The following is a 21,758-nucleotide window of genomic DNA, read 5'->3' as shown; positions in this document are numbered from 1 at the left end:
TTTTGACTTTAAGGAAGTGTCACCTAGAGTGACCTCTGCAATGTCCTCTGTAGACATGTAGGCCGGGCCTGTGTGTGTACAGTGTGAACAAAGGACTTGTCTGAGTTCAAAATGATTTTGACAAAAGCACAGGAAGGTTATAGTATTTAAGCCTATTACTGACAGCAAATGCTAAAAAAGGGTTGCACCCCAAGAAAGCACCACTATAGCTTGTTCCCTGCATTGCGGTCCTGAGTATTCAATTCATATTCATGGTTCAATGTGTAAGCACTGAGGCAGGCATTAACACAAAGGTATTTATTTAATTTAAGTATAGCCATCATAAAACAAAATCCAGCATGGAAATATTATCTACAAGCCATGCAGTGTTGGAAAATAACTAAATACATTAACTTAAGTAGGCTACTGTACTTAAGTACAATTTTGAGAAATTTGCACTTTACTCCACTACATTTATTTGAAAACTTTAGTTACTACTTTGGAGATTGTAATTTTGATTAGAAAACATCCATTAACCACTCCAGCCCCTATATAGCCTACATTTTGGGTTTTTGGCTATATTTTCAAAAGATGTTTGTGAAATGGGACATATGTCGAATATGAGTACTTTTTACTTTTAGTACTTTTAAGTACATTTTGAAGCCGCTATACTTTTGTACTTTTTACTTGAGTACATTTTTAATACGGGACTTTTACTTGTAACGGAGTACATAACTAAAACATTTGAGTACTTTTTCTCACCACCACCACCGCTACAGTACAAGCTCACAACGCCTCCAGTGCGCGACGCGTTGTGGTCTTGTAGATCTGCTATATTTCTCGTGCCCCGTCGGTTCCTCCTCCTCCATGCTGACTGCTGTGGCAGCACTGACTGACTGACTGCACTGGGGCAGGCAGGCAGGAATTCAAGCTCTTTTTTTGGGAGCGGCACATTCCACAATCCAACATCCTGGGAGGATTTGGCTCTACCATAAATGGTAAGCTTCTGCATATAATACGCTATGACGTAATGGGCATGGCAGCGGCTAGGGCCCTGTGCTGAATCCCTAAAACAAACAGTGGCGGCTCCGGATCGAGCAGCTCTTCTTATCAGCGGGTTCTGAAAAACTATTCGTCCAACTTTTAACCACTAAAAGTTGGAACCGCCCCGCCTCCCTCCCCTCCCCTTATTCACAGTGAGTGCAGATCCGAACCAGCTCATGTTGTCACACATCTCTGTCTGTTGTAGGAAGTAATATCGGATCTGACTCCACTCCACTGAGAAAGATCTGTTCTTCTACAACGTCTTGTTTTAGTACCGTTACACCACCATGCCTGTCCGTGTAGTAATGAAGGGTCCTGGACCTTGGGGGTTCCGACTGGTCGGCGGAAAGGACTTCGAGCAACCGCTAACTATCTCGCGGGTAAGTGTTGAATGTTAAGTAGTTTCTTTGTAAAAAAATTAATAAATAAACAAATCATCTGTTGTTTTATAGCGCTGTGCGTTACTTTGCTTACATGATCCGCCGTTTCCTTTTCTCACTTCATAAACTTTCACTGCTGCACTTTACAAACGTTCACACTTCACAAACTTTCACTAAGTGGAAAAATGTGTTGCAGTAAGCTACGTGCTGACCTCATGTAAATTGACCAAAGCCAGAGGGATGTGTGTGTGTGTGTGTGTGTGTGTGTGTGAGTGTGTGTGTGTGCGCGCGCGCGTGTGTATGTGTACGTGTGTGTGTGATATGGCTGATAACATTTTTGATAACATTCTTCATTATAGTTCTCCAAATAGACATTGATCTATCCTATTCAAAGGCACACCCCCAGATTTATTGCTTGAATAGTCCATTAAAGTGTGTACATCTTTATCCATTGTCCCATTATTAAGGTGCATGTGTACATCTTTATCTTTATGTTCTGCTTGGCCAAAGCAAATACAGATATAGGTGAAATTGAGGCACATTACTGCATGTCCCTGTCGTGTGTGTGTGTGTGTGTGTGTGTGATTGCTACAGCTTCATTTGTGTGTTATGTTTTGTTAATGTATCTGTTTTGGGGTTTACAGAGAAGAGTAGGCTATCATTCTGTAAAGTTGTGTCCTCCATTGCAACATTGCAACATTGTACAGCTAGCTTTACACGTTTTACAGTTTTATAGTACAGTTCTGCACTGTAAGCAGCAGATAATGGTTACAGTGCAGACAACTGTACTATAAAACTGTAAAGCAGCAGATAATGGTTGAAGATAGACAGTATGTACTTTGTCATTCCTCCATGTCTGTCTGTCTGCTTCCTACAGACCTAGTTGTAAATGTTGTTTCAGTGCATGGTCTCTCGGTCGGTCGGTCGCTCTACTCCACCCATGGAAAAGTGATTAGGGATTCCACAGCACCATTCTGGAGCCTCATACTAGCTCCAAGCTTTTATCATAGATTGTCTCTGTCTTGAGACAGACAGGTCTCAGCCCATACATACCACTGACTCAAATACACCTTTTAATTGTTGCCACTTCTGCATGCCCCCGGGGTGCCTGGTGGCTCAGCCACCGACACAGAATGACCTAAACCTCTGACAGTAAGAGATTCTCCGTCATTTCCATCCCTTAAGTACAACCTAAACAAATGGTTACTTGACAACCAAACCTGTGACCATGTAGACTGTAGACTAGAGTATAAAAGTTTAGTAGTGCAACGTGACATCATATCCTATAATACGCAATGATGCACTTTATGGACAAGTTACTTGCAACTCACAATTCTGCGTTGCGCTGCAGAACTATATAGATGCACCTTTTACCCTGTACTTTGTTTCTTGTACACTATATGGGTTCTTGAAGACTCATACGCTGAGTTGGCGGTGCCTGGATTTGAACCCATAAACTTGTGGTCCATTGGCGAGACACAATCATCTGTGGTTTTATTGTAAACGGCAAAATCATTCAGTGTTTGTTTTTTGTTTTGTTTTTTGTATTTTTGTCTCCTGGTTTTGGAGACACACAGTGTGTTCTCTGTTCATGTTTTCACTTACAAACTTCTCTTCAACTGGGATTTCAGATAATTGTACAAGAGTTTTTCGTACTGCTCAAAATGGTGGAATATCTGAGGGCGGATCTTACTTGTCAAAGTGACAGATGTGTTCCCCATGAGTGAAGGAACATGTGGAAACAAGTGCCATGAAATTTGGCCAAATGAGGCATGAGTTATGCCTGTTCAAAGGTTTCATAAAAGAATAAAAAGCTATAGTGCCTGCCTTTGGCCAATTGGAGTAAGACTGGTTTCAGTGCTATTTGGCATGACCCTGTACCATACTGTAAACTAAAGTTTCATAAGCATATGATGCTGCATGTATGTATTATGTTTTCACAAAACAGCGATTTTCATTGGCTCATAAACACCTTCATTATTTCTCTTAAAAATAAATTACTTCCAATTTTATTTGTCCGTATAGGTCCAAAGATCCCGGGGGGTGATAGATTTGAACTGTTTCATATAATTCAAAATGGCGCGTGATCGTCAAAAGAATAAGAACACGTTACTTTGAGGAGACGCCAAATGGTTCATGAGCTACTGTATGCGTGGTTGAAGTTTGCATTTCCAATTCAGTGCTATGGCCAATGGTCGTGAGCTTCGCATCATCACCATTTGGCATGGCCCTCTGCCATGTTGCCGGTTCAGCCAGAACTGCTATTTTTGGCGGAAGGATAAGGGACCAACGTCCCTTTGGGACGTACTTGGTCCCTTTTAATAAATGAAGCAAAAAAATTGGCATGCCCATCCATGTTATCCATAAATTACCCTGTACAAATAAACTCAACCACCTACTGGTAGCACTATGACCTTAAAAGGTCATAATGACTATGTGTGAAAAATATCACACTCGTGTGAAGTGATCATCATACCTCACATTCCGTGCTCAGCCAATCAAATCATCAGTGGTACACACAGACATAGGAGGGCCTAGCGCCCGGGGTGCATACTTAGTTTAGACTAGTCATTGGTTATACATGGGTTAAGGTTAGGTTTAGGTGTGCTGCCCCGTGGGAGGTTAGGTTTAGGGTGAGGGTTTGAGATAGGTTGTAGTTGTAGGACTAATAACTGGTCTAACCAATGACTAGTCTAAACAAAAAACTGTCTAAACTACTGCACCCCTAGTGCCCCTCTAAAAGAGAAAACAGACTAATGACAAAATCTGTCGCATGGACACAGACATTTAATTTCCGTTGGCTTGCATTTAACTGATGCCGAATCCGATGCCTATTTATTATTACATGCATTATGTTACTGCATCCTCTCTAGGTCTCCCCAGGCAGCAAAGCGGCACAGGCCGACATGTGCATCGGAGACGCCATCTTGGCCATCGATGGAGAGTCCACCGGCTTCATGACACACCTGCAAGCACAGAACAAGATCAAGGGCTGCTTGGAGGAAATGGTCCTCTCTATAGACAGGTAAGGATGTTGGCGTGCTCCTGTCCTGATGATCTGCACGCCCTCAGGTGGTCTGAAGAGAGGAGTGAGTCACATAGGAGACAGCAGCAGCGCTACGGTACAGCTGTTGAGGGAGGGAGTGAGTGATGTGGTTTTGTTCGTTCATGTTTTGGGAAGGCGAGACTATCCTTGGTTTTACTTCACGTTCCAATTACCGATGTGTATATGGCACACTGTAATGCTATTCCATATTGTGATCTCAAGCATGTTTGAATAAATGTAAGTGAAGCAGACATTTTTTTGTTTGTTTGGATTGGGACTTTTTTTTTCTCCGTGAAATTAGGAGGAAAAAGTACAGCCTACTCGGGGTGAAATTAGAGGAAGAATCTCTTCACCAAAATAGACACTTAAGAACTATGTTGCATTAAAAAAAAGGGCCTCATCCCTTCGCCAAAATAGACACTTACAAAGAACTATGCATGTAAAAAATAGGGTCTAATACAAGACAAGTTAACGTTTGCATTTGATGATATCATCACTTGAGAGCACAGTTGCTCCTAAATAGTTGCACAGTGAGCGAATAATTTCAACCACATTGAAGTTAAATCTCTGGAAAAAAAACGGTAAATCAGGACTAATTTATGCCTCCCCATTAACTCTGAAAGTATCGAACGTGATTTATAGCACAAGTCAAATGCTTTTCCAAGATGATCCTAGCGTATCCATTTACACATCTTGAAGCATTCTGTGTGCTCTCTTCTCTTCTTTCAGATCGGAGACTAAACTGTGGTCGCCGCTTTCATCCGAGGAAGGGAAGTCCAATCCTTACAAGATGAATCTTGCAACAGAGCCACAGGTGTGTCTTCTGACTCCACATGAAAGATGTCGTGAGGCATTAAAAAATGACTTGAGCTCTGTCATTTATAGAGAGTCAACATGGAAGTCATGTGCCCATGCAGGTAGCCACGCAGTTTCTGGAAGCCTGCACGTTCCCACAAAGCCAACAAAGGCTTGGTGGGTTTTATACTACGACTGTACCCGACGATGAAGTCATTGTTTACTTCCCAACAGGCCGGTTCCTAGGAGACGGCACTTTATCAGCCAAGCTCTGACGCAAGACTCAGTTCCTGCCTAGTGCCTGCTGAGCGGAAAATAGAGGCCAAAGTGTGAATACATGTAGGAAACGTGTGGTGTGTCACGGCTTTCTCACACAGCTCACTATAGTAGTGCATTTGTTTTTGCTCACACATACTCACTGTTTCAAGCGCTTGTCTGTTTCCTTAATTGTCACCTGGATGTCCTTTCACTGTCCATGTCAGTGCTGTACTTAATACCTACTTTTAGTAAAGAAAACATTGTCTTATCCACAGTAGCTCCAGTCAGTAGCTACTCGTGAGCAGAGTGGTGTTATTCCAACCGATAAATGTTGGATGCTTGAAGCATGAGCTATATTTGGAGGCATTTCCGCGTTCTTCCCACTGAAGCATGAGCTAGGTTTGGAGGTATTTATGTGTTCACTACTTTGATCAGATGCCAGGCACATGCCTTGTGTATAATTTGAGGTCCATATTACTAGCTTTAAGTCCAAGGCTGAATCCATAATTTACAATTTACAATTTACAATTTAGGCATTTAGCAGACGCTCTTAATCCAGAGCGACTTACATTAAGCAAGAACAAAAGCATGGGAATACATCACATAAAGACATTTATCATGAAACATGCGTAGCTAAGAAAGTAACAGTGGAATATCTATCATGAAACTATACATATAAGCTATACATCTATACTACTATGCTACACATATGTACTATGACGTGCTATGACTACTAGAATTGCTATCTAAGGGGGTGGGGTAAGTGCTATGGGCCATGATGGAGTCTGAAAAGGTGGGTTTTCAGACTACGGCGGAAGATTGGGAGTGATGCTGCAGTTCTGACTGCAATGGGAAGTGCATTCCACAGTTTTGGAGCCAGAAGGGAGAAGAGTTTGGGACGTGTGGAGCGTTGTCCCGGCGTTTTTAGTGAGGGTACTTCCAGCTTCCCTGCGTTGGCTGATCTGAGTGAGCGGGAGGGTTTGTAGGGTTCGATCATACTTGCAAGATATGGGGGAGCCATACCTTTGGTTGCTTTGAATGCCAGCATCAGGGTTTTGTATTCTGTGCGGGCAGCGACCGGGAGCCAGTGGAGGGAACGGAGCAGGGGGGAGACATGTGAGAATTTTGGCTGGTTGAAGACCAAGCGAGCTGCAGCATTTTGGATCAGCTGGAGAGGCTTAAGTGCACATGCTGGTAGGCCAGTAAGGAGGGAGTTACAATAGTCAAGTTTTGACAAGACTGTTGTCTGGATTAGGAGCTGGGCTGATTCCTGGGTGAGGAACGGTCTAATTCGTCGTATGTTATAGAGTGTGAACCTACAGGATCGAGTGACAGCTGTGATGTGAGTTTTGAACGAGAGCTGACTGTCCAGGACAACACCAAGATTCCTGGCTGTTGGGACAGACGTTACCAGGGCGTTGTCTATGGAGATAGTTAGCTCCCGCATAGGGCAGGACTTAGCTGGGAAGAAGAGAAGCTCAGTCTTGTCTGGGTTCAGTTTGAGGTGGTTGGAGGACATCCACTGTGAGATGTCAGCCAGGCATGCGGTGATGCGCTCTTCCACCTGAGTGGCAGAGGGGGGGAAGGATAGAAACAGTTGTGTGTCATCGGCGTAGCAGTGATAGGATATATTGTGAGCAGAGATGATAGTGCCAAGGGATTTAGTGTACAGTGAGAAAAGGAGGGGACCAAGAACCGATCCCTGTGGGACCCCAGTTTGGAGGGTTCGGGGGGATGATAACAGACCTTTCCAGGAAACCTGGTAGGTCCGGTCGGTGAGGTAGGAAGAGAACCACTTTAGTGCCGTTCCACCGATGCCTAGATCCGCTAGGGTGTCTAGGAGCAGCTGGTGGTTCACTGTGTCAAATGCTGCCGATAGGTCTAGGAGGATCAGTACTGCAGAGTGGGAAGCAGCTTGGGCAGCATGTAGTGCTTCTGTGACTGCCAGCAGGGCAGTTTCTGTGGAGTGGGCCTTCTTAAATCCGGACTGGTTGGGATCCAGCAGGTTGTGCTGTGAGAGATGGAGAGAGAGCTGGTTGGAGACAACACGTTCAATGGTTTTAGAAATAAATGAAAGGAGTGATACCGGTCTGTAGTTCTTGACATCTGAGGGGTCAAGAGTTGGTTTCTTGAGGAGTGGTGTTACTCTGGCTGACTTGAGGGCAGATGGGACACAGCCTGAGGTTACTGAGGTGTTGATGATGGAGGTGATGAAGGGGAGCAGATCAGGTGCGATGGTCTGGAAGATTGGAGACGGGACAGGGTCAAGAGGACAGGTGGTAGGTCTAGAGGATGTCACTAGTTGTAGAACCTCGTCTGGGGAAAGAGGAGAGAAGGAGGACATGCATGGTATGTTGGGGTTAGTGTTGGTTGAGTCAGATGCCACTTTATGTGGGAGGGGAGGAAAGGAGCTGCTGATATCATCAACCTTCTTCTCGAAGTAGTTGACAAAAACCTCAGCATAATACTCATACATTGTAGTTTAGTTGTATGTATTTAAAATGAGGCCATCTAAATAAATGACACAATGATCACCTTTTCTAAAGACCACAAGCTGCACTGCTTCGTGCAGCCATAACATAGCAGAAGTTGTGTAGTTTCACTAGACCATTTAATTTATCCTCCAAACCAGTGGTTTTCAACCTATTTCACATTTAAGGGCCATTATGTATTCGGCATTTGAGCCACGGACCACCATTTGATGACATTTAGCCTCTCAGACCCATTTGAGCCACGTACGGACCACCATTTGATGACATTTAGCCTCTCAGACCCATTTGAGCCACGGACCACCATCTGATGACATTTAGCCTCTCAGACCCATTTGAGCCACGGAACCACCATTTGATGACATTTAGCCTCTCAGACCCATTTGAGCCACGGACCACCATTTGATGACATTTAGCCTCTCAGACCCATTTGAGCCACAGAACCACCATTTGATGACATTTAGCCTCTCAGACCCATTTGAGCCACGGACCACCATTTGATGACATTTAGCCTCTCAGACCCATTTGAGCCACGGAACCACCATTTGATGACATTTAGCCTCTCAGACCCATCTGAACCACGGACCACCATTTGATGACATTTAGCCTCTCAGACCCATTTGAGCCACGGAACCACCATTTGATGACATTTAGCCAGGACTAAAAACCTTTTGTTGTCGTTGGATAAGGTTTTGTCTACAATTCCATGATTTTGGCAAACGTTGACCAAAATAACAATACTTCTACATTCTCTAATTTTGTAGACTTCTTGTACATTAACTTTAAGTAATGCACATTCCAATACAATAATGTAACTCTTGAGAGTGTAAAATGAAACCCAATTAATCTAAACCAAATTTGGTTTCATTTTACACATTTGTTTAGCAACTCTCTAATCATTTAGCTGGGGACCACATGGAACCCCCTCAAGGACCACTGGTGGTCCCCGGACCACTGATTGAAAACCACTGTACTAAACATTGAGTCCCAAGTTCATTGGCTGTGAAAACAAAAAGGCTTTGTCTGAAAGCTTCTGTCTGTACCGTTGCATAACTTGCATTAACTTCTTTTGACACGAGTGTGTTTGCATGTTTTGCAAGTCTCTTGTCTTTGCTTTAAAGAAAAAAAAGGAAAAAATAGCTCTGTTAAACACAATGTAACGTGTAATCGACAGGAGATGAAACCCATTGGCTCGGCTCACAACAGGAGCGCTCTGCCATTCGCTGCCTTTGGGTCTGGGTCCACGGTGGTGACCAATCAGTACAACAACCCCGCGGGTCTCTACTCCTCGGAGAACATCCAGAACTTCAACTCGGCGGTGGACGATGTGAAATCCATCGCCGATGCTGCTTCTGCTGCTGCTGCTGCTACTGAACCCAGCAATGTGTGAGTCCATTTGGGCCCACAATCTGTTTCTCAACCAGTGAATACGTGGAGCATTCTCTCTTAGACTTAACTATATTTTCAGTAAACACGTCAACTCCATTTACCTAGTATGTTCATTTTAATGAATAGATTAGACTGGTTACTGTTTGCGCCAAGCAGTGCTGTCGGTAGCCATACGCACGCCATGGTATGCACGGCATACGCACGGCACGGTACCCACACCATACGCACGGCATACGCACGCCACGTTACGCACTGTGCAAGAGGTCCAGGTGCCAAGGGTTGTCTGCTATAGTTGTGTACTATGAGCTTCATAGTCAAACTAAAACACACAGCAATATCATTAAGTCAAGTTGAATGCTGAAAGTGTTTTGAGACTTAAATTAACTGCTTATCCCATCTCTTGCTCTCCAGACCAGACCCATCAAAGCCCGGCAAACGGCCGCCAGTCACAGAAGACTCTGAGGTGTACAAAATGCTGCAGGAGAACCAGGAGTCTGACGAGCCTCCTCGACAGTCGGCCTCCTTCAAAGTACTTCAGGAGATTCTGGAGACGGGTAGGAAGGAATCCATCAGATATTATCATCACATAATGATTCCCCCCATAATGAGCCTGAATACACAGCTAGTGCTACCATTCAGTTTAATCAATTAAACCCTGTTGTCTGGGGTCCCCCAGGGTCTATCATGGGCCCCTTACGTCTTTGCCTCTATAGGGCTGTATTTTGCGTGTCTTAAGTACCAGGTCTTATTCCCTAACTTGAGTAAACTAAAGACCTGGAGGCGTGGTCAATGCTCTTTGGCCACTCAGAATAGCCAAATGGCATTGATCACGCCTCCAGGTCTTTAGTTTACTCAAGTTAGGGAATAAGACCTGGTACTTAAGACACGCAAAATACAGCCCATAGTCTGCACCAAATCTCTGTTTAAAATAGCAACCTGAGAGCCGAGTGGTTAGGGCGCATACCTCATGCCAGGGTGCAAATGCTTTAGCCCCGTTTCCATTCCTGGCTGACCGGAACCATTTGCTGAATGCCATCCCTCTACTCTCTCTCTCTCTCCACCTTTTTTAAAGGCATATTTTCGCCTAATGTTCGCCTGTTATGACGAACATTGCCCAGAATAGGGTCGCTAGGGTTCCAGTGGTTAAGATATAACATTATATTTACCGCCCTCTGTTTTTGATGTTTCTCTTTGCGTAATCGGTAACAGAACAGGACCCCCCCAAGAAGCAAATATTTGAGTTAAAAACGTTCGCTCTGAAATAATATATATTCAAAGATTTGCGCCACATTTTCAAGATTTTTCAAAAATAGCAGAACTACAAGCTCGTAGCACGGCACTCTGTGCTTGTAGATCTGCTATTTTTCCATAGCTAAAGTATAACATAATGCATAAAACACCAAAAGGGTGTTCCCGTTCTGAATGGGTTACAATGAGAAAGTGTGAGCCTATAGATTAGAACATCAGAGGTTGTAGGCAAGAACATATTGATCTAAAAATGTGAGCGTCTGTGCTTGTATGTCTCCACTGTGATGTGAGTGAGTGTCTGTAATTGTATGTCTCCACTGTGATGTGAGTGAGTGTCTGTAATTGTATGTCTCCACTGTGATGTGAGTGAGTGTCTGTAATTGTATGTCTCCACTGTGATGTGAGCGTCTGTGCTTGTATGTCTCCACTGTGATGTGAGTGAGTGTCTGTAATTGTATGTCTCCACTGTGATGTGAGTGAGTGTCTGTAATTGTATGTCTCCACTGTGATGCGAGCGTCTGTGCTTGTATGTCTCCGCTGTGATGTGAGTGAGTGTCTGTGCTTGTGTGTCTCCACTGTCATGTCTGTAGGCGACCCTGTGACCTCTGCTTGTATGTCTCCGCTGTGATGTGAGTGAGCGTCTGTGCTTGTGTGTCTCCACTGTCATGTCTGTAGGTGACCCTGTGATTGATTGATTGATTGAAATCTTTATTAACAGTTTGCAGAATTACAGTACATTTCAAGCACAAACTCAATACAAAGACTGTTAACTGTGAGTGGACGACCCAATTAAGCCTTACACTTGTTTACAACAGGGTCCACATTGTTCAATTCATCAAAACATTTAGAGACAAACAAATAGACGCTTCTATGTAGTTAAAGAACAGAACAGGAATTCATCATATAGGAAGCGAAAAGGGAAAAAAAATATATATACAGTGAGGGGAACAGGGGGATAAAAGAAAAGAAAACGAAAGACAGAGTGTAGGGCGCCTGCACACAACACCATGCGTTGATGCCATGTGTGCATATGTGCAGGCACCCAACACCACGTCCATACAAAAACATAGTACAATCCATAGTACAAAGACAGAGTGTAGGGCGCCTGCACACAACACCATGCGTTGATGCAATGTGTGCATATGTGCAGGCACCCAACACCACGTCCATACAAAAACATAGTACACTCCAGATAAAAATTCAGCTTTTACAGAGGCCAGTTTCGAATTGCAGCCATCCGTAGGTGCCCTTTGAGAGCAGTTTTGAAGGAGCCAAGGGATTCACATGTCTTAATGACTGTTGGTAGGGCGTTCCACATTTTGGTCGCATAGGAGCGAAAAGAATTTAGTCCCTTGTTAGTGCCGAATCTGGGTTGTACATGGTTTGTTGCACTCCCTCTGGTGTTGTGGGTGTGGACTTCGTTTACATTAAGGAAGTATTTAGACAGGTACATGGGTATCTTGGTGGTGTATCTAATCTTGTGGACCAGACCCATTGCAAGATGCTGTACTCTGTCGTCGACCCTAAGCCATCCCAGCCTGTCAAAGTGGGCAGGGGTGAGGTGGGTTCGGGGGGTGAGGCCAAGTAGGAGCCTGACCAGTTTGTTTTGGGAGGTCTGGAGCCTTGTTTTAAGGGCCTTTGAGGTGCTGTGGTACCAGGAGGTGGATGCATAGTCAAAGAAACCTTGTACAAGGGCTCCTGTTAAGGTCTTCAAGGTGTTTTTGTCGACCAGTGACCTCTGCTTGTATGTCTCCACTGTGATGTGAGCGTCTGTGCTTGTATGTCTCCACTGTGATGTGAGCGTCTGTGCTTGTGTTTCTCCACTGTCATGTCTGTAGGTGACCCTGTGAACCTCTGCTTGTATGTCTCCACTGTGATCTCTGTAGGTGACAATGAGAAGCCGTCGGGCTTCAGGAGCGTCAGGGCACCCACATCAAAAGTTGGAGGATTAGTGGGAAATGCAGATAAATTACCCATATGTGACAAATGTGGATCAGGGATTGTGTAAGTAGCCCTATCTCTGTTATGTGTATATATCATTTGTTTTACTGGTTATCTGTACATCTAGAGCGCAGTGTTGTTTTTGGCAGCAAATGTAGAGTTTAGTTTCTTGAATAGTTTTCATTTAGTTTTAATAATGACACAATAATTTCACATTTTAGTCACCTGGAATGTTATAGTCTAGTTTTAGTTGACTAAATCTACAGTTGATTTAGTCGACTAAAATGTATTTTGGTGGGCCTTGATGCCATCGTAATGACTGTTTTTACACTTGCTGAACATAGCTACTGTACAAGCTCACAACACGTCGCAGCGTGACGCGTTGTGAGCTTGTAGATCAGCTATTTTCATGCAATTCACGCATGCAACCAAGTGTAAAATGACTTGTACTGGATCTCTTGTCCACTAGTCCCTTCCTAGTATTTTATTGTAGTTTTTAGCTGTTGACGGAATTGTCAATACATTTAGTCTTAGTTTTTGTCATCATGGCTTAGTTTTCATTTAGTTTACATTTAGGTTTCGTCAGTGAAAAAAGGTAGTCGACGAACATTTTTCGTCTTAGTTTTAGTCGACAAAAACAACACTGCTAGAGTGCGTGGAAGAGTCATTGGTCACTTGAAAATATATACATATAGACACTAATTTGAAATGGCTCTATGGCCTAATGAGAGTCAATTTGGGGTCTGTGGTCAAGTTTGAAAACCCCTTGCTGTAGATTTCACTCTTCCTTTAAAAGGTTCAGAAGTGATGACTGACTGGGGTGTCAATGTTGCACAGTCTCTCTACAGCAGGAAAGGAAGGTTGCCACATGGTGACACAACATTGTGATGTAACACAGAACACAGATAACCATTCTGGGCGGGAACCCCAGATCTGCAGAGACCCGCAGATCTCAGATCACAGAGTGCCGTGCTATGAGCATGTAGATCTGCTATTTTAGAAAAATCGTGAAAATGTGGCGCAAATCATTGAATACATATTCTTTTTTAACTCAAATCTTTGCTTCTGGGGGGGTCCCTGGAACAACATATTTTCAGATGGGGGGTCGGTGGCCAATTACATATAATTTTGGGGGTCCATGACATGAAATATTGAGCGCCACTGATAATTATAACTGTGAGCATTTAGAAGACATTTTTTTTATTTCGATGTCAGGCCTAAGGTTAAAAAAAAGATTGTGGTTTACTTTTGGGCTTTGTCTCCACCCTGTGGTTGATTTTATTATTTCAGGGAACGGCACAGGATAGGGTTTCTGTCACTGTAATTGGCTGATGTTGGCAGGCTGACTGCATGCCTGCCATAAGTATGTAATTGAGGGGTTGTTAAGTCTTTGTTTAGGAGGTGTTAAGACTTAAGGGATGTCTTTAGGGTGTTTTGAGGAGGCTAAAGCGTGACTTTGAAACAACGTTGTGGCACAAAGGCTTGTCTGTTATGCTTACAGAAGGCCTCTCTGGAGGACAGAACAGAGAAACCACAGCCTCTGTCTTTATCATCTGGAACTTGGAACACATTATTATTATTATTCATTTTAAACCTTTTATGTCTGTAATATTTTGTTCTTAACTTTTATTTAGTTATGATGAATTCCTCTGTCAACATTTATATTTATTCATTATGTCTTAAGGTCCTTAAAGACTGGGTGCGGTTTTTGGGGAAAAAATCTGAAAAAGTTAACGCAAAGACCTTTAAGTTCAGGCCTACTGACTAACGGTCGCTATAGGATAATTAATAAACCTTAAAATAAGGTTTTATGGTTTTACGTTCTGGATTGCATGCATCTTTAATTTAAATTTTACTTTCTATTGACTGCAGTTATTATGAAAAATATGCCTCTTTTGCCTTTGGTGGAGCGAACAAAGTTCTAGTGTTGGGAAATATCATATACAGTATGTGAGCTATATTCTCCTTTTATCCTTATATATGATTTAACTAATACAATGACTTCCAATTACATAAATGGTTAACATAAATTAAACATTCATTTAAAAAAATGAATAGAAAATTGGAATGTTATTAATCTGACACTAGGTTTTGATTGTAATTAAAATGAAGTGTTAGAGAACATTAATGTTAAAGTTTGCTAAGTTAAAACGTTGGTGAATCAAGTTTAAAAGGCTGCAATATGAAGAAGACGTTATTGCGTTAAGTTGGCACAAAGCTGCATGATGACACTTTAGACTTAGGTCACATTCCCACCTAATACTTCGGTAGACTGGGCGGAGATTTTGGGATTCTTGCATATTTAATTTGCTGTGGTTTGCCTTCACACTGCTGTCATCCGCAGCAATTGGAAACGCAGCAGGGGGGACCTTTATCAATGTGTTCCATTCATAAACTAGCCTACACAGTGAAATCTATGGTGATAAAATTATACTCATAACGTGCATGTGTCGTGCCGTCTAGGACTGGACCCCCCCCCCAGCTCTCTCGCTCTCACACTATACGCACGCAGCCACGCACTTTTGGGCATGGAGGCACAGGTTTTGCTGAGTGCACTGATATAACAGACAGCAGCGCAAAATGTTTACAAGTTTATCGAGATGAAAGTCCCTGCTCCCTACTAGTCCCCACACAGTGACAGCACTCCATGTTTACGGCACGCACAGACAGACATACAGAATATTCTGTAGGCTATAATACACTGCAGTGTTTTTATGTGTTTTCTTAAGCAATTGATTAATGTACTCGTCCTCATTTCGATCAGGACTTCAGTCTCCTCATTCGACCACGTCTAGTAGCCACGGTAACGGGACATCTTTGCGCTGCGTAAAATATGCATTCTCAGTCTCCAACTGTGTTCAGCTCCTCACCCGCCACATTGTTTGCTTCATTTCCTTTAATTACTGCGGATTGCATTCACACCTGCACCGAATCGTAATCAAGTGCGTTTGGAAGCGAAGCGAAACCCCCGTTTTTGCTCGGGAGTAAAATGCGGTTCTTTGATACGCATTAGGATTCGAATGAGCCTTCACACCTGCCAAACGAAGTGCACTTTCTGACAATGCGCAGCAGGATTCGTTTTAATCGCAGCAAAGCTCTCTGGTGTGAATGTGACCTTAGAGTCTACAGTGTAGTCTACACTCTACAGTGTAGAGTTAGACTACAGAGTGATTGAACAGTGAACAGAAGTTATATACTGTAGCCTATATCCTATAGCCTCAATTAAACGGAAAACATTGTTCCCATTGTTCTGAAGTGAGTTCAGCAATACAGTGTGGCAAAAGTATACCCTATGTCTTATGTGTATTCCTCCACAAAGTCAAATGCATTGTCAATGCTGACCAGGGGAAAGGAACTGGTCGGAATAACGTGTTACCTTCCACGCGCTACGTCCGGCCGGGGGAAACTCCCCATGCATAGAAGGAAGCATGAGGTCAGTCCGTGAACTTTGAAATATACAGTATATAAAACCGTGAATGAACCGTGCTATGGTGTATCTGTCCAACAGGGGGATGATCGTCAAGTTGCGAGACAAGTTCCGTCACCCCGAATGCTACTCCTGCACAGACTGCGAGGTCAACCTGAAACAAAAGGGCCACTTCTTTGTGGAGGAGCAGATATACTGTGAGAAGCACGCACGCGAGCGGATGACGCCTCCCGAGGGATACGACGTGGTCACCGTCTACCCCAAGTAGAGACCCCCCCCTCTCTGCTGCTCGGAACGGCTTTTTGGACTGCTGCACCTTCGCTATTATAGGATACGCCTCATAATCCAAGACTTTCCTTACGTTTGCTCATCCTTATGCTCGGTCAACTCCTCAGTGGTCGTTTAACTCTGATCAGGGACGTGCACACATAGACATCAAAGGGGGCTTCATTCAGACCCTGCCCTTTTTACCCGTCTGTAAAACAACTGCCCTCTCCAGACCACGAATGCAGCATTTACTACATGGTGAAAGAAATGCGAATGCAACTCCTTTCCTTTCCATGCCATGCCGGAAGGCAGCATTCAGGATAATTGCTTTTTTTCCCCCCGAAGTCTCCTGCAACTTGAACACAGAATTTTGCGTTGAACAAATTTAATTTAGAAATCCATATGTTGTACACACCGCATCTCCACTAGCTAAAGAGTGCTGGGTTGCTCCCTGAAAATAGCTGATCTACAAGCTCTCAATGCGTCGCAGCTTGTAGATCAGCTATTTTTGTCCAAAAGTTCCCCTCTAATGGGATTTCAGCCCCTGACCCTTCTAACTAGGGATGGAGCTCGTACATTTTTATTGATATCGATCACCTTATCGATCAGGCTTATCGAGCCGGGTTCTTATGGAGCCCACTATGGAGCATTTTCTATTATTTTGTGGAAATACGGGAGACAATAAATTCTGAACAGAACCAGTATCTTTTACTAGGGCCTTCAACTATAGGCCTATAGTACTTTTCTAACGGACAGAAGGCAATTGACCTTTTTACCGATAAAATAATATTAAAGAAACTGTTAACTGGTTAATGTACTAGTATGTACCGCCACTTTAAAAGCATATTCCTAATTGTGTTTTACCCGGACAGCGCTGCCTGGTTGGCATTTATTTCTTGATCACCTCTTCGTCTCGATTATTTAAAACATGACCGGGCCACTATACCGCTATGCATATTGATAACGGGTACTCAATACACTGACACGACAACGCGTATTCAGGGCGGAGTCACCACCCCCAGGGGAAGTTGTGATTTGCTCTCGTTCACTGCAATGCAATTTGCGGCATTTCCAAAACAATATTGCGCAGAGTAGCGATTATCAAACGTATTTACAATGCCATACGTTGAAAGATCTGTTGCCCGTGGACAAGGCACGTTACCGCCGCAAGTTAGATATTATCGGCATAGATGTTTGTCCGTAATGTGATTAAGGATTGGAAAAAGTTGCATTGGCAGCCATAGAAAATTCTGCCCGGGGTAAAAAACGGATGTGACGTTTTTGGGCGTTCCCGTCTTGCTCCGTGTCAGTGTATAAGTTTCTTATCAGATTTATTTGGGTATCGGTTATCGAGCGCCATCCCTACTTCTAACACTCTGCACGTCCCTGACTCTGATAGTGTACAACATGTAACCAAAAGAACACGCTCAGAGTTCCAAATGGATACAGGAACAGAGGACTTAATACCGTATACTTCAGCGGAACTATGAACTTGTATTATAGCTTCGAAGCGCGGCCACTTTTACCCGTGAGATTAAAGTAGTCCGTCTTTGGCTTATTTGCACATTTAGTACAAAAGGAGACGCGTGATGACCATGAATAAATATGATGTTGTAATAATTAATACATGCACTCATTTGTACTCCCCAAAAACCTTTTTGTTTCCCCCCCCCAACAAATCTCTAATTGCTGTCGGGCAGAAACCTTATATGTCCATATTTCAGCTTTATATGTTTATAGATTCGCTATTTTAACCAAGCATTATGTTATACTTTAGCTATTGAAAAATAGCAGATCTACAAGCTCATAGCGTGCCACCGAGTGGTGCGCTACGAGCTTTGAAGGTCTGCTATTTTTAAAAAATCGTGAAATTGCGGAAACAAATCTTTGAAAATATATTCTTTCAGAGGACTTATTTCGACTAAAATAATAATAAATTAAACTAAATAAAGTTAAGGTCATAACGAGGGCTCCACCTGACAGCATCAGAAGCTTGACGCAGAGATACAGCCTCATACGTTGCTTTATATTGTGTTTATTATGTTCTTTGTAATAGACATGAAAGAAAAAGGGTAAAAACTGCATGATATGAAAGCCATAAATGACAGTTAATTATTCTTCTCATATTCTAAACAACATAAGGTGTTTCCTTATGCCTCAAAAACAGCTCATAGACACCAAACCAAATTTTTGCTGAATAAATATTTTTATCTTAAACCCTCGATCGTCTTCACAAATGATTGTCTCCAACAGGCCGAAGGCTTGGGGAGAGAGTATGTTTTACTGTCTCCACCAGGCCGAAGGCATGGGGAGAGAGTATGTTTTACTGTCTCCACCAGGCCGAAGGCATGGGGAGAGAGTATGTTTTATTGTCTCCACCAGGCTGAAGGCATGGGGAGAGAGTATGTTTTACTGTCTCCACCAGGCCGAAGGCATGGGGAGAGAGTATGTTTAGTTGTCTCCACCAGGCTGAAGGCATGGGGAGAGAGTATGTTTTATTGTCTCCACCAGGCCGAAGGCATGGGGAGAGAGTATGTTTTATTGTCTCCACCAGGCCGAAGGCATGGGGAGAGAGTATGTTTTACTGTCTCCACCAGGCCGAAGGCATGGGGAGAGAGTATGTTTTATTGTCTCCACCAGGCCGAAGGCATGGGGAGAGAGTATGTTTTATTGTCTCCACCAGGCCGAAGGCATGGGGAGAGAGTATGTTTTATTGTCTCCACCAGGCTGAAGGCATGGGGAGAGAGTATGTTTTATTGTCTCCACCAGGCTGAAGGCATGGGGAGAGAGTATGTTTTACTGTCTCCACCAGGCCGAAGGCATGGGGAGAGAGTATGTTTAGTTGTCTCCACCAGGCTGAAGGCATGGGGAGAGAGTATGTTTTATTGTCTCCACCAGGCCGAAGGCATGGGGAGAGAGTATGTTTTATTGTCTCCACCAGGCCGAAGGCATGGGGAGAGAGTATGTTTTATTGTCTCCACCAGGCCGAAGGCATGGGGAGAGAGTATGTTTTGCACTCCGTCCGTGTGTGTGTCCGTCCGTCCGTCTGTTAACAGCAAAACTCCGGCACCGTTAACCCGGTCGATGCCAAACTTTGCACACACACTCCCTAGATGCCAACATGAACCTCTTGGCCCCACATTTTCCAGAACTGCCTGTTATAGCGCCACTAGGAGACAGACTTTTGTAAAACACATTTTTTTATATTACTCCTCCATATTTTGTCCAAAAATCCCGCAAATCGTTACACAGTATCTCCATAGTCATGTGCTCAAGACAGATCTGTCCGATATTTCATATTGGCTTTCAAAATTTGCAGGAATGTCCCGTTTTGAACAAAAAGCCTCAAATCATGAACGCAGCGTGCAAATTTACGTGAAATCTTTCACAGACTTTCCTACTAGGCTGAGGAATATATCCCACCCTTTTCACATTGGCCTGTTATAGCGCCACCAACGGGTGGAATTTTGCAAAACACATTTTTGGAACAAAATGCCTCAAATCATCCAATTGCCATCCAAAGGCAAGAAGAAATGGCACCCTTTTCACATTGGCTTATTATAGCGCCACCAGGAGGCCACAACCTGACCTGCCCTGCACTTTTCCTATAGTTGGTTGTCCTTCACGGCCTTATCGCCAACTCTGGCCATTGTGAGATTGTCCCACAAATACATGCAATATGTGAAAGATGCATACAAAATAAGGGTTGTGGAGTAAGCAAGGAAGGATTATTCTTTTGATTAAAATATAAACGTATTAAAAAGTTAAAGCTCTCTTCTGATAATCATTGCGGTGATTGTTCAGTAAACTAATCAATCAATCAATTTAATTTATTTAATTTAAAATCAATTTGATCAATTTAATTTATTTAATCTCATTTCATTGTGCCATTACCTGCTGTCTCCCTCCTGATTGGATGCAATTGGTATCCCGAACTGAAAAAGCATGTTCTGCTTACTAAAGAGCTGCTGCATGAACAAACACACACACACACACATGTCGGCTCTATACTACCAGAACATAAAGCTATTTAACACTTAATTTCACAAACAAACAAATGACATTTAACCATTCGCAAATAAAACATTTTCAAGGCATATCTCACAAGTGCCTTTTAATGAATTTCGTTACCAGGTGTGACGCAAGGGAAGGGTCGTTCGAGGTACCGTAATACGGTGACGCTGCGCCCACTAGTTCGTCAGAAAACAAACCGCCTGGGCTGCCATACGTAGGCCTAGTACCCGCTGGTGGGAAATAGTCTGAGACGTGCCCGGCACGTTGGTCGTCGGCCATGCGTAAAGACTCGGTCAGTGCCCAAATGTAGTTGTGCGCAAAGCGCAGAGTTTCGATCTTGGTCAGCTTCGCTTCTTCGGGCAGAACCGGGAGGATGCTTCTCAGGCCGTCCAGGGCGGAGTTGAGGTTGTGCATCCGGTGGCGTTCTCTGTCGTTCGCCTTCGTCCTGCGCCTGCTCATCCCCCCGGCCCTCTGTCCTCCTGCAGACACTTTGTATTTGGTTGTTTGGCTTTGCGTTCTTGGTGCCGAGGCGACGTTTCCTTCACTGTGAGTCGGTTGTTTTCGACAGAGACGTCCCGTGGCAGTGCAGGGGTCGTCTGATGAAGGCGATGAGAGAGGCTCTGCATCTTTGGGTAGGCGCAGCTCGACAGGTGCGCCCTGCAGTTCCGGTAGCATCCTGCAGGTTCTATAGCACGAGACAAACTGCATGGTTTAGTTTAGGGCTATTTATTACCAGATCAGCTGTTTCATTAAAGACATGTTCATTAGATACTAATAATATCCACAACATTTTGGTTTTTATAGGCTATAGCCTACTATAAGTATACTAGCCTACTAATATTATCAAAAGCCTATATGCCATCAAAAACAACACACAAATGATATAGTTGATATACTTACTGTAGCCTGGTGGTCACTGTAGTGTAGCTGGGTCTTTAAACGGAGAGTTTGTGTGGTTTGTCTGTCTGTCTGTCTGTCAGTGTGAGAGCAGCTGACAGTGAGGGCCTGATGCTCATCTCCGTCATTTTATGTGGCCTTTATCTTATCTCGTTCTGTGGAGTGCGCCTGTCAAGTGGCCAATCAGCGCCCGGGCAGCGCTTCATGTCCTGCGTGGTGACTTTGCTCTCTGTGTTTATTATCTGCGGTGTTGTCTTTGTATAGTGGCTGCTATTCACTTCTATTGATATGCACTCTATCTATGTGGTGCTTCAATACACCAATTGTGATGACAAAATGTGCGCTACGCGGATCACAATGTATATAGATCAGAAACGCTTACATTATTATTATAGTTCAATATTAATCAAACAGCATCAAGGCACAGTTTTACACCCGAACAATATGGCACGGTAACTAATTGGCAATAAACGAACAAATGAAAGACTATATTGTGATTTGTGTATAGGCCTACTACATCATATGTTTTCATGGATAGATATTGATATCTTCATTTAATTGTTGTTGTAAGCCTTTAATGGTAT

General features: G+C 43.5%; 2 protein-coding genes across 2 annotated transcripts; one reads left to right on the top strand and one right to left on the bottom strand.

Moving 5' to 3' along the window:
• Positions 1 to 854: 854 nt before the first annotated feature.
• On the top strand, positions 855 to 18,485 carry pdlim1 (PDZ and LIM domain 1 (elfin)). Its single transcript, XM_080782239.1, has 8 exons — positions 855 to 977; positions 1,229 to 1,403; positions 4,277 to 4,428; positions 5,179 to 5,263; positions 9,166 to 9,377; positions 9,792 to 9,934; positions 12,515 to 12,632; positions 16,078 to 18,485. Exons 2-8 carry the CDS (start codon positions 1,311 to 1,313, stop codon positions 16,262 to 16,264), a joined length of 990 nt encoding a protein of 329 aa, XP_080638365.1. The 5' UTR covers positions 855 to 977; positions 1,229 to 1,310; the 3' UTR covers positions 16,265 to 18,485.
• A 1,879-nt stretch (positions 18,486 to 20,364) lies between these two features.
• Positions 20,365 to 20,952, bottom strand: neurog3 (neurogenin 3; the record flags this gene model as incomplete). Its single annotated transcript, XM_080782102.1, has 1 exon — positions 20,365 to 20,952. The coding sequence occupies one exon, from the start codon at positions 20,950 to 20,952 to the stop codon at positions 20,365 to 20,367; it is 588 nt and encodes a 195-aa protein (XP_080638228.1).
• Positions 20,953 to 21,758: the final 806 nt, after the last annotated feature.

The sequence above is a fragment of the Protomyctophum bolini genome, assembly GCF_963924005.1.
Source record: "Protomyctophum bolini genome assembly, chromosome: 14".
NCBI lineage: Eukaryota > Metazoa > Chordata > Actinopteri > Myctophiformes > Myctophidae > Protomyctophum > Protomyctophum bolini.
This window is presented reverse-complemented; position numbering and strand designations above follow the sequence as displayed.

What these genes read in the sequence shown, in the direction of transcription:
- pdlim1 (XM_080782239.1), top strand. Translation starts at nt 1,311, where the DNA reads ATGCCTGTCCGTGTAGTAATGAAGGGTCCTGGACCTTGGGGGTTCCGA. An exon ending in AACCGCTAACTATCTCGCGG is followed by an intron (nt 1,404 to 4,276) that starts GTAAGTGTTGAA and finishes CATCCTCTCTAG; the next exon opens with GTCTCCCCAGGCAGCAAAGC. An exon ending in GCTACTGAACCCAGCAATGT is followed by an intron (nt 9,378 to 9,791) that starts GTGAGTCCATTT and finishes CTTGCTCTCCAG; the next exon opens with ACCAGACCCATCAAAGCCCG.